Source organism: Macaca nemestrina, chromosome 1, assembly GCF_043159975.1.
Source record: "Macaca nemestrina isolate mMacNem1 chromosome 1, mMacNem.hap1, whole genome shotgun sequence".
Taxonomy (NCBI): domain Eukaryota; kingdom Metazoa; phylum Chordata; class Mammalia; order Primates; family Cercopithecidae; genus Macaca; species Macaca nemestrina.
In genome coordinates this window covers 70,788,404-70,802,471 of record NC_092125.1, presented here as the reverse complement: position 1 = coordinate 70,802,471, position 14,068 = coordinate 70,788,404, and the positions used below count along the sequence as shown (strand labels likewise).

General features: G+C 47.2%; 1 protein-coding gene and 1 long non-coding RNA gene across 2 annotated transcripts; both read right to left on the bottom strand.

Annotated features, from left to right (window-relative positions):
• Positions 1-3,550: 3,550 nt before the first annotated feature.
• LOC139358697 (uncharacterized) lies at positions 3,551-7,472 on the bottom strand. The gene is made up of 3 exons (XR_011613985.1): positions 7,202-7,472; positions 6,537-6,689; positions 3,551-4,483 (listed from the first exon to the last, which is right to left on the bottom strand). It is a non-coding gene; the product is annotated as an uncharacterized lncRNA (long non-coding RNA).
• Positions 7,473-9,008: 1,536 nt separating this feature from the next.
• GARIN4 (golgi associated RAB2 interactor family member 4) lies at positions 9,009-11,317 on the bottom strand. The gene has a single exon (XM_011761277.3). It carries the CDS (start codon positions 10,902-10,904, stop codon positions 9,120-9,122), a length of 1,785 nt encoding a protein of 594 aa, XP_011759579.2. The 5' UTR covers positions 10,905-11,317; the 3' UTR covers positions 9,009-9,119.
• Positions 11,318-14,068: the final 2,751 nt, after the last annotated feature.

Sequence of the window (14,068 nt, the reverse complement as noted above, 5' to 3'; positions counted from 1 at the left end):
CCCTCATCCATCTCTGAAGACTAGACCAAAGCCAGGGCTGGGGCAGGCCTCTCTGGGCACAGGGGCTTGTTAGCATTAGTTTCATTCCTTCACCAAGAGGCCTAAAGACATTGGAATGATGAGGCAATTAATGTGAAACGGAAACAAGCGGCTTTAGTTCCAGGCATTCGAAACCGAAAGGAAGCTGTTGACATTCTTTGAGACCCACTCTAGGCTATGCTTTATGCTGTGCTAGCCAGAACTCTGCTACTTACTTGAAGTAGGACCTTGGGAAAGTCCCTTCTCTAGGCCTCAACTTCCTCATATGTAAAAGTGCATCTGGGATTAGTCAAGCCCCTTCCAAGCCTGACATACTATGGGTCTAAGTATCTCAGTAATCTCTCTGTCACCCAGGGATCAAAGATTTACAGATGTGTAGGAGAGATGGGGAGGAACGGACTAAGACATGTCCTTATGAGTTTAGTTAACTAAAAGGTTTGGGGAAAGAAAGGGAAATAAGAAAATAAAGTGAAAAGGGGGAAGAAGGCAGAGTGTAAAAGAGGGAGCTAAGGAAAGTACAAAAGATAGAGATGTCTGCTGCAATTTCTCAGTACTCTTCAGATACATCCTGGCCAGGTTTACTTTCTTAGGGGGCAGGATAGATTGTGAGGGCGTGGAAAATGGTATTTTTTCTATGAGAGTCACAATAGTATTGCCATCCCACATGCTCTTATATGATGTGACCTTGCCATTTCTCTACCAAGATAAATGCAGTCTAGTTTCTCTCCCTTTAAATCTGAGCTGGCCTTAAGACTTGCATGAACAACAAAATGTGTTGTTATTCCAAGTGACTTCTGAGGCTTGGTCAGAAGCAGCTTTCCCTTAGTTACTTTAAGACGTTTGTTCTGAGGGAAGCCAATCTGACCACCTGAGGCCATTGTGCTGGAGAAACCACACATAGGCATTCCTGTTGACAATCCTAGCTGAACCCTGCCTTCTAATAATTTCCCTCAAGTCTTATCAAATAAGTGAATGAAGCTATCTTGGACCCTCCAGGCCAGCCCATGCTCCAGCTAAGTATTACTGATCAATTTCACTTTATACCACAGGGAGCAGAAGAATCACCTAGCTGAGCCCTACCCAAATTCCTGCTGTGTTTGTGCCTAGATTTTTTTTATAAAACTAAAAGTACTGGAACAGGATGGTAGGAGATTTTTTTTGTTCGTTTTTTAACGCTTGTTTCAAACAGCAATGAAAAATCCTTTAAAATGTATAAATAAGACTTTGAGGTTTTAGAGGTGTGAAATTTCAAAAGAAATCTGGAGGCCGGGTGCAGTGGCTCACACCTGTAATCCCAGCACTTTGGGAGGCGGGCAGATCACGAGGTTAGGAGATTGAGACCACGCTGGCTAACACAGTGAAACCCCGTCTCTACCAAAAATACAAAAAATTAGCTGGGCATGGTGGCAGGCACCTGTAGTCCCAGCTACTCATGAGGCTGGAGCTGGAGAATGGCATGAACCTGGGAGGAGGTGGAGCTTGCAGTGAGCCAAGATCGCACCACTGCACTCCAGCCTGGGCGACAGAGTAAGACTCCGTCTCAAAAAAAAAGAAATCTGGAAGCCAACTTTTCATTTGCCCACTAAGGACTTTAGTACAAAACTACCATCTTCTGTAGGTCATCATATCATTTTTGTTTTTGTTTGAGACAGAGCCTCACTCTGCCACCCAGATGGCAGTGCAGTGGCGCAATCTTGGTTCACTGCAACCTCCCCCTCCCAGGCTCAAACCATCCTCCCACCTCAGCCTCCCAAGTAGCCAGGAATGCAGGTATGCACTACCATGCCCAACTAATTTTTAAATTTTTTTTTAGTAGAGATGAGGTCTCACTGAAGCAGTGTTGTTGTCTGGGGTAAATACCTGGGTTCATAATCTGGAGCCAAGAAGATTAAGGACATGAACACACACGAGGAGTAAGTTTAGTAGCAGAGGTTTAATAGGCAAAAGAAAGAGAAAGGAGGGCCGGGCACAGTGGTTCACACCCCTAATCCCAACACCTTGGGAGGCCGAGGTAGGAAGATCACGAGGTCAGGAGATCGAGACCATCCTGGCTAACACAGTGAAACCCCGTCTCTACTAAAAATAGAAAATTAGCCAGGTGTGGTGGCGGCTGCCTGTAGTCCCAGCTACTCAGGAGGCTGAGGTAGGAGAATGGCATGAACCCGGGAGGCGGAACTTGCAGTAAGCCCAGATCGCGCCACTGCATTTCAGCCTGGGTGACAGAGCAAGACTCTGTCTCAAAAAAAAAAAGAAAGAAAGAGAAAGGAGAACAGCTCTCTCCCTTGTGAGAGAGAGGGCCTCCCAAAGGGGAAAACCCAGCCTGCAGTGGACTACACCTGATTTTATAGGCAGGCTTGAGAAGGCAGTGTCTGATTTATGTAGGGCTCACAGATTGGTTTGACCAGTATGATGTTTACATAGTATTGGGGGAATCTTATTATGTAAATGGGGTCTTTGCCTGGCTGGTGCTGTATTGTCTTCTCCTTACTGCACATGTGGTTTGACAAAGGGAAGGGAAGATGGAGCTGCCATTTTGAACATGCCTCGTCCCAGGTAGTTTTTTCCTGTTGGCACAACTGCTGGCATTCACCTGTACAAGCTTCTGGCTTGCTTGTCTATGTCTGCAGCTTGATTTTACAGGCTGCTCTTTGTAGAAAAAAAAAAAGAAACTATTTTGGGACTGCTTTTCATGAAAAGAAAAACCTTACCAAGGACTCGCAGTAAGAAGAAATTAAGCAATTTCTTCTTAACTCCTATATCATTACTATATTGCCCAGGCTGGTCTCAAATTCCTGGGCTCAAGTGATCCTCCAACCTCAGCCTCCCAAAGTGCTAGGATTACAGGCATGAGCCACTGTGCCGGGCCATATTGTATTTTTTTAAAGTACATTTTATCATGAAAAAGGGAGAAAAGGGACTACATCCTACCAGAATGGCTAAAATGAAAGAGATAAACACTATCAAATTTTGACAAAGATATGAAACAACCAGAGCTCTCATATATGCCAAGGGGCGGCGTAAAATGGCATAGACACTTTGGGAAATAGCTCGGTAGTATCCACTAAAGCCGAAAATATGCATATATTCAATTCCATTCTTAAGTATATACCCTACAAAAATTTATGAGCATTTTAACCAAAAGATCTGTGTACTAATGTCCATAGCAGTAATCTTTTCTTTTCTTTTTCTTTTTTTTTTTTTTCTCCAGTCAAGTGAGAAGCAGTGATGTTTTAGTATCCAAATGCCCATCAACAGCAGAATGAATAAATAAATTGTACCATATTCACACCATGGAATGTTGTACAGCAAACAGAATGAATGAACTATTACCAGAAAAGACATGGACAAATCTCATAAACATGATGGTGAGAGAAACCACAGTCAAAAAAGTACATTATTATGTGATTCCATTTATATGTAGTGGGAAAAGGAAGCAACATTAATTTATGGTGTTAGAAGTTAGGATAGTGGTTACCCCTAGGAGTAGTGACTGAAAGAGATCATGAGATGGTTACTGAGGGTGTGCCATGATGTTTTGTTTCTTTATCCGGGTGCTAACTGCCTGGGGTTGCTTACTTTGTGGAATACCATTGAGTGGTATGCTTCTGACCTGTGCACTGCTCTGCATGTGTGTCATACTTCAAAATAAAACAGTAAGATACAGGAGGAAGGACATAGTCTCAAAGGAAAGGACAGGTTGTTTTGTTTTGTTTTGTTTTGTTTTGAGACAGAGTCTTGTTCTGTTGCCCAGGCTGGAGTGCAGTGGCGGGATTTTGGCTCACTGCAACCTCTGCCTCCCAAATTCAGGCGATTCTCCTGCCTCAGCCTCCTGAGTAGCTGGGATTACAGGTGTGCACCACCAGACCAGTTAATTTTTGTATTTTCAGTAGAGACAGGATTTCACCATGTTGGCCAGGCTGGTCTTGAACTCCTGACCTCAGGTGATCCTCTTGCCTTAGCCTCCCAAAGTGCTGGGATTACAAACATGAGCTACCATGCCCGGCCAGAACAGGTCTTTAAAAAATATATTTAACTTTATGAAAAGTTTTATGAAAAATATACCATATTTGTCCACATTTTTCTCATCTCTCCTTGAACCAGTATAAATTGCTTTAAGACAGGGTTCTGGGGCTATGCCGATGTCAGTGGGAAGAGAAAACAGGGGTGACAAGATTGGCATCAACTGATGCTGTGAGGAACAGGCCAGCTCTTTAAGGAAGGTGCCTCTCAGCTGCTCCTGGCTTCTGCGCTCATAGTTCACACGCACTGTGTTGTGTGCATGTCTAGGAAGATGCTTCCCAACCCTTTGCAGACCATGGCATACGCAGAAAATGACAACATTGGAATGGCACACTGGCGTACCAGTTGGGGCTCCTTGCGGTCAATGCTGACTGGCCTCATCCTTCAGCCGCCCCCGGGAAGAGAGATCAATACATTGGCACATCTGTGGGAAAGCTCCCATTAGAGAGTGTGGGGAAGACATGGGCCTTCATGACACATTTCAGGTTCTCTAAACTGGCAAAGGGGAAGAGTCTGGGCTTCCTTTGACCTTTTGTTCTCGAAGAGCCCAGCTGTGCACACCCCTCACCCCTGCACTATAGCTCCCATTTGGGTAGTGAAAAATCCCAGGACTCAGGGGAGTTATGCAGCATTAGGGAATGGAGACCTGGAAAGCCATACGCTCCTCCTTGCTTTCCCGTGAGCCTCCTCTCTTCTTGCTGTCCCCTTTACAACCAACAGTCCCTGCAGGGGGAAGGCGCTCTGCTTTAGTCAGTTCCACCTCCCTTCCAGAGCTCATCCTCCTTCCAGCCTAATTTTCCTCACACTCTCATGCTTCTTCCCACTGCTCACCCCCCACCGCCGGCTCTCCTCCAGCACATCACACATTGCACCCAGGCACGCTGAGCTTGTCTGCCATCTGTGAACAGACCCATGTCGCCCAAGCCCTTCTCTTTCCCTGTCATGCCATAGCCTCTTCCAGGAGTGCTCAGCCTGCTGTTTCCGCTCAGACCTCCCCTCTCAGCAAAGCCTCCTTCTGCGTGCTGCCCGAGAGCCATCCCTACTTGGGTTTGTGTTACTGCTGTGTATGGCAGCATCTTCACAGTGCCTGATTTCCCATCTTGGCCCATCATAGGTGCTCAACAAGTGTTTCTCAAATGACCACCAGCCTGCAGAGGGACCCCGACACTAACTCCACCCCACCCTGACTCTTGGCAGTCACTCATTGTCCCCTTGATGGGAGCCCAGCCTCTCGGGGGACCTGTCTTGCGGCCATTCCACGCTCTGTCACCTCACTGCCAGGAGACTAGAGTCACACTGCCTGGATGAGACTCATCTTTACCAGCTCGCAGCTCTCCCGCTGCCTGCTCAGGGGTGGCCGCCAGCTGAGGGATTGAGCTGATTACAAGTGAATCAGCACCAGGCTGATAGTGGTGTGAAAAAGGGGAAGGGTGACTGTGTCTTAGCCTCAGTCCTGGCTCCCCTCCTTCTAGCCCTGACCTGCAGTAACAGCACATGGCCACCAGAGGCTCTACTGGGCGACTCATGCTCCGCGGAGAAGAGCTCAATGGGAGAGCATCTGACCCAGCTCCCAGCAGATGAGAAAGGAAGGAGTAGAGATTAGAGACCTCCTCTACTCTCAGAGGTCTCTAGAGCTGAAGCCCCGCAGCCCCACCCGGCTGCCTTATCCTTGTGTTTTGCCCCTCATGGGTCTAGAAGCTGTTTTCTCACACCTTAACATCTTCCTCCTTGCTTGCCATGAGCTCCTCTGCTTGCCGCCCCCTTTACAGAACAACAGTCATGGTAGAGGGAAGATGTCTCCACTTTTGTCAGTTCTGCCTCCTTTAGGAGAGTGTCAGGCCTAACCCATGTGTGCTCTGTCTTTCAGGGCATGGAAAAGCCAATTGTTCTGTTTCATCTTTTCAACACCTCTTGACCCTCTCCCCCGGTCTCCTAACAGCCAGCTAGGTTCAGGGCCTCCCATCTCTGGCCAGGATTAGTGCAATGGCTTTCTGAAGGGTCCCAGGCTCCAGGAAGCCCCTTGCCCATCAAGTCTCCACCCTGGAGCCAGACAGCCCTCACTGCCATCAGACATCAGCCTCCAGTGGCTCCTAAAGGCTGGACATCCACACAGCACCCCACGGCCCCAAGATCTGGCTACTTGATTTTCCTGCCCTGTGTCCCTCCTCTCCCCTGGCCCTCTACCCAACAATCGCCCCAATACACTGTGATGTTTCAAGTCTTTGTACTTTGCACACATTTTCCTCCGTGGCCTAATTCCCTCTCTCCACCCCTCACTCCACACCTCCTCTACCTTTACCCTTGCTCCCCATTCTTTCTTCACCTGGCACACAGTCCTACTTATCCTTCAAAACTGCCACTTCCTCTGTGAAGCCTTTCCTGACTCATGTCCCAAAATCCCTCCTCTGAACAAATCCTGTTCCCTAAACATGCATCTGTCATTGTATCCGTCACTCAGAGTTGCAATAATTACTCACACATATGCCTGTCCTGTGTCCTCCACCGGCTCTGTACCTCCATGTGGGACCCGTGGCCAGCACACGTCGGTGGTGCCCAAAAGCTGTTGCACTGGAGTTGTTCCCTCTGCCCCATCACCTCCCACCTTGAGCAAGTCCTTTAGACAACCTGATCTGCAAAATGGAGAGATGTGAGAATCAGAAGAGAACACGTAATTCAAGGGTGTTATAAACTGCTAAGGGCTGTACAAATGTTTGTATTGCATTTTTGTCTTCCAGACCAGTGTTTACCTACAGTTGCCTGTGTGGAAATCAGAAGATTAAAGGAATGCGATGTGATCTTTTTGTAATTTCCCCACTTGGGTCAAGGGAAAAGCTGGTCGAGAGTAAACCATTAATTCATCTGCCTGCAGGCCCCCCAATCTTCTCTAGAGTTCTGGGTTAATGATTCTGAGGTTGTTTTCCTCACAGAGCCAATTCATGTCTAATCTTTGGCATGTTCTCCCCTTTGTTAAGAATAACTTGACTCACTCCACTAATTCCTCATCTTGGGGTCAGGAGCCTTGTTTTGCAGAAGGAAATGGTGGCTGCGTGTAAGTCTTGGGCCTTCTTTCTTTTTCAACCCCCTTTCTTTCATAGATTCATGCCTACAATTCCCTCTATGGACAGAAGAGACCTCTCCTTACCTTCATAATGAAGTGTGTGACTTTTCTCAAAAGTAGCTTTAGGAATTAACTATGGAGGTCCAAGTAGCAAGGATGCTGTGACCTAACTGGTAACCACCTCATGTGTGGTTTAATTGCCTTTGGAATCCCAGCAGAAGAAATTTTCTGAAGATCTGGTATGGAGAAACCATTCTGGGCCTGGCTTTTAAGTGTTTTATTAGCAGCTGGGTGAGGACTGGGCTGCAAAGAGATACAGCCCCCATCAGAAGCGGTCCCTTGTGGGGAGCAAAGCCTGGAATTCCAGGAGGGAGGTCTGTTTCTAGCTGAGGCAGAGGCTGGGGAGCGAAGCCTGGGAGCCAGACATGGCTTAAGGGTGGTCTGGACACTCTTGAGATAAGGCCAACTAAGGACTCTGAGCTCACTGAAGTTCCAAAGCCAACTCACAGCAGCTCACCACCAGGCATCTCCCCTGCCCCCACATTCCCTCCTCTCAATCCAGGAATTTTGGTGCTCATCTCTATAAAGTTTAGACCATGGTGGTAGGAACTTGGTAAGTCTCAGGTTCTTGTGTTGCCCGATTCTCCTTGGATTTGCTGGTTTTGCTTCCTTCCCATGTCTCAGGCAGGTCTTTGCATAAAGAAGTGGGCTGGTAGATCTGCAAAGGTCCCTGTGTGACAGGAGCAAGTTACCCTCTTGAGCCTCAGTGTCCTCTTCTGTAAAATAGGGATATCATTCTTTCTTTCCCAAGGCTTTTTGTAATAATGTCATTCACATCTGAATCTTAACCAAATGGGCCTTTCAGACTTAGATCACGTTTGTGCCTGCGTAAAAATGAAAGCATTAAGGAGAAGGAATTGGCGAATATATGTCTGGAGCAATAACTTCATCAGAACTGCCACGGTGATTGTAGGACCATTCTGATTCCAGAGGTATTAACATGCAAAACTCAATATTGAAATGCAAAACCCAACAAAATAATAAACATCCTTGTACCTACCTCCTTGCTTAAGATCTAAAACAATTCCCAATGCCACTGAAAGACTGTGTTCACCTCCCTGATCCAATCTCTTGCCTTCCCACCCCAGAGAAAGTCACTGTCCTGAATTTTTTCCCACTCCCTTGGTTTTGTTTTACCAAACACGTATCACATATGTAACATATTATTTGTATTTGATCTTGTTTTTGAACTGTCCTATAGGTAGAATTTTATCTTATTCTGCAATTTGCTTTTTAAAGTTTTTGAAAGAGCAAAACTTATCTATGCATATAATATATGTAGCTGTCATTTTTTGTCACTGCATATACCCCTCTCAATTCTGTTGTCAGAAATTTAGGCACTTTCCAGTATTATTTTGCTATAAACATTCTCATGACTGTCTCCTGGAACATGTGTGTTTCTTGGGAGTATAATTAGGAGTGGAATTGCTAAGTCTAGACAATGTTCCTCCCTGCTCTGGTTGCCAACACATGCTGCTGCTCCCTTACTCCCTCCGCTGAATAGTGCAAGGGGGTGAGAGTTCTGTTCTTGCTTTGTCTTTGTATCTTCCAGGGCTCGGGGGACAAGTTTATAAAAAGGATGGGGAGATGGTGGAGGTAGAGCTTCCAAGCTCCCAACCAGACTTTCAGCCATAGTCCTGGCGAACCAAAGCGAGGAAGAGGTTGAGGAAGGCTGGAGCACTCATCTAGGCTCTGCTGAGCATGGGTGTGAGGTGGGGCTCCCCTTGACTGGATCCTGGGGTCTCAGGCTGCAGCACAGTTGACATCACAGAATCCACTGTGAGGTCACTGCTGGGCTGTGGGACACAAAAATTCAGCCAGCAAGCCACTCTCAGATGTATGGTTCTTTATTTAAATGGCAGTAAAGAATGCTGGAATAGGCTCTCCAGGGACACTCCTATGAGCTCTGGGCTCCTTTACAGCTTCCATCTCTGGGTCTTATTTAATGGGTTTCAAAAGTCATTGTCTCCATGATGTCCGGTGTCATAGAACCAACCATCTCCAGCCCCTGGCCACCTTCTGCTGTCTCGGCGATGGCCACGTTGGTGCTCCTCTCCACCGTCTTAGCCATGATGTCCACATCTCTGCCATGTGGTGTGCCCACTGCTTTTGTAGTAAGGTTGGCTCTGACGTTCCTCAGGAAAGAGCTGATCCTGCCAAGTCTCTTGCTGGATCCGGAGCTGGTGGTCGATAAACTCCTCCCAGATTTGTGAGAGGTCCTGGACTCCTTTGAGATGGGCGTGTGGCTGACACCTTTATGCGAGTCCCCGTGCCTGCTGCTCCCTGGGCTGCTACAGCCTTTCTCCTTTTTGTCATCTCTACTGGCTCTGTGGCTGAATGAGGACCTGCTGGAGGACTTTCGGGCAATCTTGTCCCCCCTTGTTTTGTGGCGGCTTTCACCTGTCCTGCGGCGACGGGAACTCCTTCCAAGAGCCTTGTCCTTTTCCCTTCTTTCCCTCCCCTCCTTGCAAGCTTCAGCACTGGCCTGGGTTCGCTCCCTTCCATGCTGTCCACTCAGGCTGCTCTTGCTCTGCCGGGTGGAGACAGGAAGTCCCGCTGCTGCATCCATGTCTGTTTCTGCAGCAGTCCTGCTGGTCAGTTCTACTCCTGCAATGGCCAGGCTCATGCTGCCCTCTCGGGAAAGGCTCATGGACGTGCTGGAAACATGCTCTGAGGACTTGCCTGCAGCCCCTGCCACGGCCACCTTTGTGCTGTTTGGAGCCATGCTGGCAGTGCCTGCAATGGCCATGTTGCTTTTGCTTCCTCCTGCACCTATGGTGGCCACCCCAGCTATGGCTACGCTCACTTGTCCAGGGGCAGAATTGGCTGCTGCCACACTCAAGGCACCTGCTACGGTGCCTGTTGCTGCCCCTGCAGCTGCCCCTGCTGCTGCTGCCTCTTTAGTCACCCCTGTTGCAGGCTCCTCAGCAAGCTCCGTAGATGTTTTGGGGATGGATACATTGAGCACATTAGTGGGTTTGTGAAAGTCATGTTGGAGTCCCTCCCCTCCAGCATAAGCAGCAGAGGTGGCCCCACATACCTCAGAGACCATGTGGAGGCTCCGGATGCTGACCTGGTCCTGATCCCCCTTTCCTTGAAGATCCACGGCTTCTAGGCTCCTCCTGTCTTCCTGAAACACAGGCATCCACATCATGTCTTCAGCTGGAATGCCACAGGTACTGCTGTTACTCTCCATAGGTGGCCGCAAGAGGTAAATTAGTTTTTCCCAATAAGCAAAGAGGTCATCCCGTGTATTGAGAGCAGGACACAACTGCAGATAGCAAGATCTGCCAGTGGCAAACTTCAAGCGCAGCTGTTGTTTCTCATGGTCGTGAACAGAGATCCGTACAAACTTCAGGGGGAGGAGCCTGGTGAGCTCTAAGTTCTTGGCTGCCTTGCGTTTTTTTCTCTTGGTGGCCTGGCCGTGTCCAGCATACTCTTCGCAGCCGGTGGCTGGTCGTGCCAGCAGCATGACATCTGGGAGTGGGAGGATGGGGCTGGTTCGTGCAATGCCCATGGTCACCATACGGACACGGTTGTGCACATCAATCACTTCTCCCCTTTTGGTGATCTGGATAAAGTCGCTCTCAAATATCGGTGCATATTTGAATATATCATACTCCCCCTTGTACAGTTGTCGCTGCAGTCTCCCCATGGTGGTGTTGAACATGCTCATGCTGGAGCCACTCTGGGCCGTATAATACGGCAGCAGAGAATCACCATTCATGGCTGTCTTTCAGCACGATGGCAGGGCTGGTGAGGCAGGTCTCTGGGTCTTCCTTGGCCTCGGTGGCAGATGAGGGACCAGTGGTGCTCCTGGGTCACAAAGATGGCTCTGCAGCTTGTTTCTCAATCCCACCCCACCCCACAGGCCCCTGCTGTTGCCTGAGAGCCTCCCAGAGGCCGGGGTGGGGGTGGGAGTACAGATGATTGCTATGGGGGTTCTGTGGGGTGCCTGAACTGCAGACTCTTCCAAGATGTAGAGATGCAGGGTGGGCTCCAGAGAGGTTTTCTTCTGGGTCTAACCCCCTGACCTCCACCTCTGATTTTTTTAACTACAGTTTGTAGTCTCTCTCCCTGAGAGTCTACAAACTGTAGTCCTAGTGACAGTAAGTGATCACCCTCTCTGCCTAAACCCCCTTTGCGGCCATATTTATCTTCTGCTTCCCTTTGTGACCTGTTGCTGTCACATAGCCCTTTGTTGTCATCCCCCAGGCCAGGGCCATGATCCCCTCACTAATACTCCTTTGCTCCCATAGAGGACAGCCCCACCCTACCAGGTACTCAAGTGGGTGCCAAAATAAAATTTTTTCAAATGAGAAAATGTTGTGTGGTTGCTTCCCTTTCCTCACTCCCAATTCAAAAGATTCAGTAACTAGACAGGGTCTATAGGAATGCAAGATAATGGGATAAATTTGAACCATCTGAGTACATGGTTTAAAATTTTTTCTAACCTAGAATTGGCAGTCTTGGTTCTTAGCCCACTCTTCCATAAAGATCTCAGTTCATGCTGACAACGGAAAACTTTAGTAATAACCTCAACCTTTAATAATAACATGAGAGATTGCTTCTCCTAGGTGCCATACTATGTATCAAACTCCATTCCAGTTTGATACTAGTGCAACTCTTCTCATCTTACAGGTAAAAACACTGAAGTTGTGTAACTTACCTACATTCGTAGAACTTGTAGGCAGTGGAGGCATTATTTGAATACAAGTGTTGCTGCTTTTAATGTCTTCCTTCTGAACCACTACAGAACTTACAAAAAAAGCTTGGGCAAGCCAAATAAGTTGCATAATTAATTCTCTGTGTGTGTGTGTGTGTGCATGTTATGGAGAATCCAGGACAACCACTTCAGGAAGGGACTGCGCTGAGTTGGGGATTAAATTATCCGGGGGGCCACCTCTATTCCTCCCCTCCATCATGTTTATACCAACATCCTGTGTCAGGGAGCCCAGATATTTTCTCAAGGCCCCCAGTGTTTGCCCCATGCCTCTTCTTACCCCCTACCCTGTGAAATGCCAGGAGAAGAGGGTAGGATGGAAATTGTGAGCTTACATTCCGGGAGCTTACCAAAGGCCCTCCTCTACTCACCTCTCTACCATGCAGAAGTAGTTTGGAAGCCATTTACACCCATGGGGAACAGGTGCCACTATACCTCCTGCCTTGCCGTGCCCACAGAGCTAGCCCAGGAATAAGTTATTTCCAAGCTGTTCCCTGGAAGTTCTGAGAAGGAGCCCCTGCTTCCAACTGTCTTTTCTCCCAGCTTGATAGGCCCGAAATCCTACCTTAGAGATTTAGTCCTTGAAGATAAAGGCTAGCTCTTTCTTAACATACACACACCTGTCTATCGACTGATGGATAAACAAAATGTAGAGTATCCATATAACAGAATACCATTCAGCCATAAAGAGAAATAAGGCACTATTACATAATACACTAGGCTGACACTTGAAAACATTATGCTAAGTGAAAGAAGCCAGCCATATTGTTTGAAAGGCCACATATTGTATGATTCTATTTACATAAAATATCCAGCACAGGCAAGTCCATAGAAACAGAAGATAGATTAGTGGTTGCCAGAGGCTGGAAGGAAGGGGAATGAAGAGTGACTCCTTAATGGGTACAGGATTTCCTTTGGGGACAATGAAAAAGTTCTGAAACTAGATAGTAGTGGTTACACAGCATTGTGAATGTACTTAATGTCACTGAATTGTACACTTCAAAATAGTTACAATGGCAATTTTTTTGTATATTTTACCCCCTACACACACACTCACAAATGTATATACTCTTGTTTGAAACCATTGCGGTTGAAAAAAAGCATAGGCTTCAGCTTTGGAAAGATCCACTGTGAGACCTCGAGCAAGTTACTGATCTCTCCACTCCCTTATCTGTAAAATGGGGATAGCAGTTGTTGTGAGGATTAAATGAGATAATACATGTGAAGTGTTTAGTGTATTGTCCTACTCAATAAATGTTAGCTTCTGTTAGCATTAGTCCTCAACAGTCCTTTTAAGTGTAAATTCCTTCCTGAAAGCAGTGTTTGATGAGACCATGTTAAAATCTTCTGGAGTGAGAGCCACCATAAGAACACAGGATGCTCAGTGGGCAAATGTGGCCTCATTTCAGGCAGATTCTAATTGGAAACACTGTTCACTCCACAAAGAAACAGTACATGAACCTAACCAGAGGTTATGGGACAGGGAAGAGAGGAGAAAGCTTGACATGGGCTGGCGTGTTGAAGGTTTATTCAAAGCCCCTGGGGAGAAATTAGGATACGGATGGAAAATAGTATTTCAGTTAACAGAAAGTGGAAAGATTCCATTCCAGAACTCCTGCCCTGGGCCAGAACCCTTTAAAAGCTCTTGACTCTGAAAGAGGTATCAGGCCAGCTCTCAGGGAAAGCCAGGGGGGCAGGTGGAAGGCAAGAGAGGGAAGGGAGGGTGGCTTTCCACACCCTGGCAGTGTGACATCACCACTACCAACAGGAGACAGCTCGGTGCAAAGACACTGTCAAACCGGGTGCTTGACAATGGTGGTGGCCCCATCTAAGCTTATTCTCTCAGATCCCCCCACCTTCCCTTTCCTCTAAATGTGAAACAAAAGAAACGAAATAACTTGATGGTAAATGCATAGTCATCATCCTTTTTAAAATTAAAGTATCAAAACATAACCTTGGCTACATAAAACAATTTTTAATGCATTTGTGACAGAACTTCATTTACACTTACCATACACATCAAGTTTTCTTGCCACAGCCACCATCCACCCCCAACTTCCTTCCTCTCTAATCCATTGTTGTCCATGGCAGCTTACAAATTGTCTTGTGTTTTATAATGGCTGGTGGCTGGTGCCTCTACCCATAACTAGAAGGTAAATGCAAGGGAC

Coding starts and splice junctions, on each gene's coding strand:
- GARIN4 (XM_011761277.3), bottom strand. CDS start 10,904: ATGAATGGTGATTCTCTGCTGCCGTATTATACGGCCCAGAGTGGCTCC.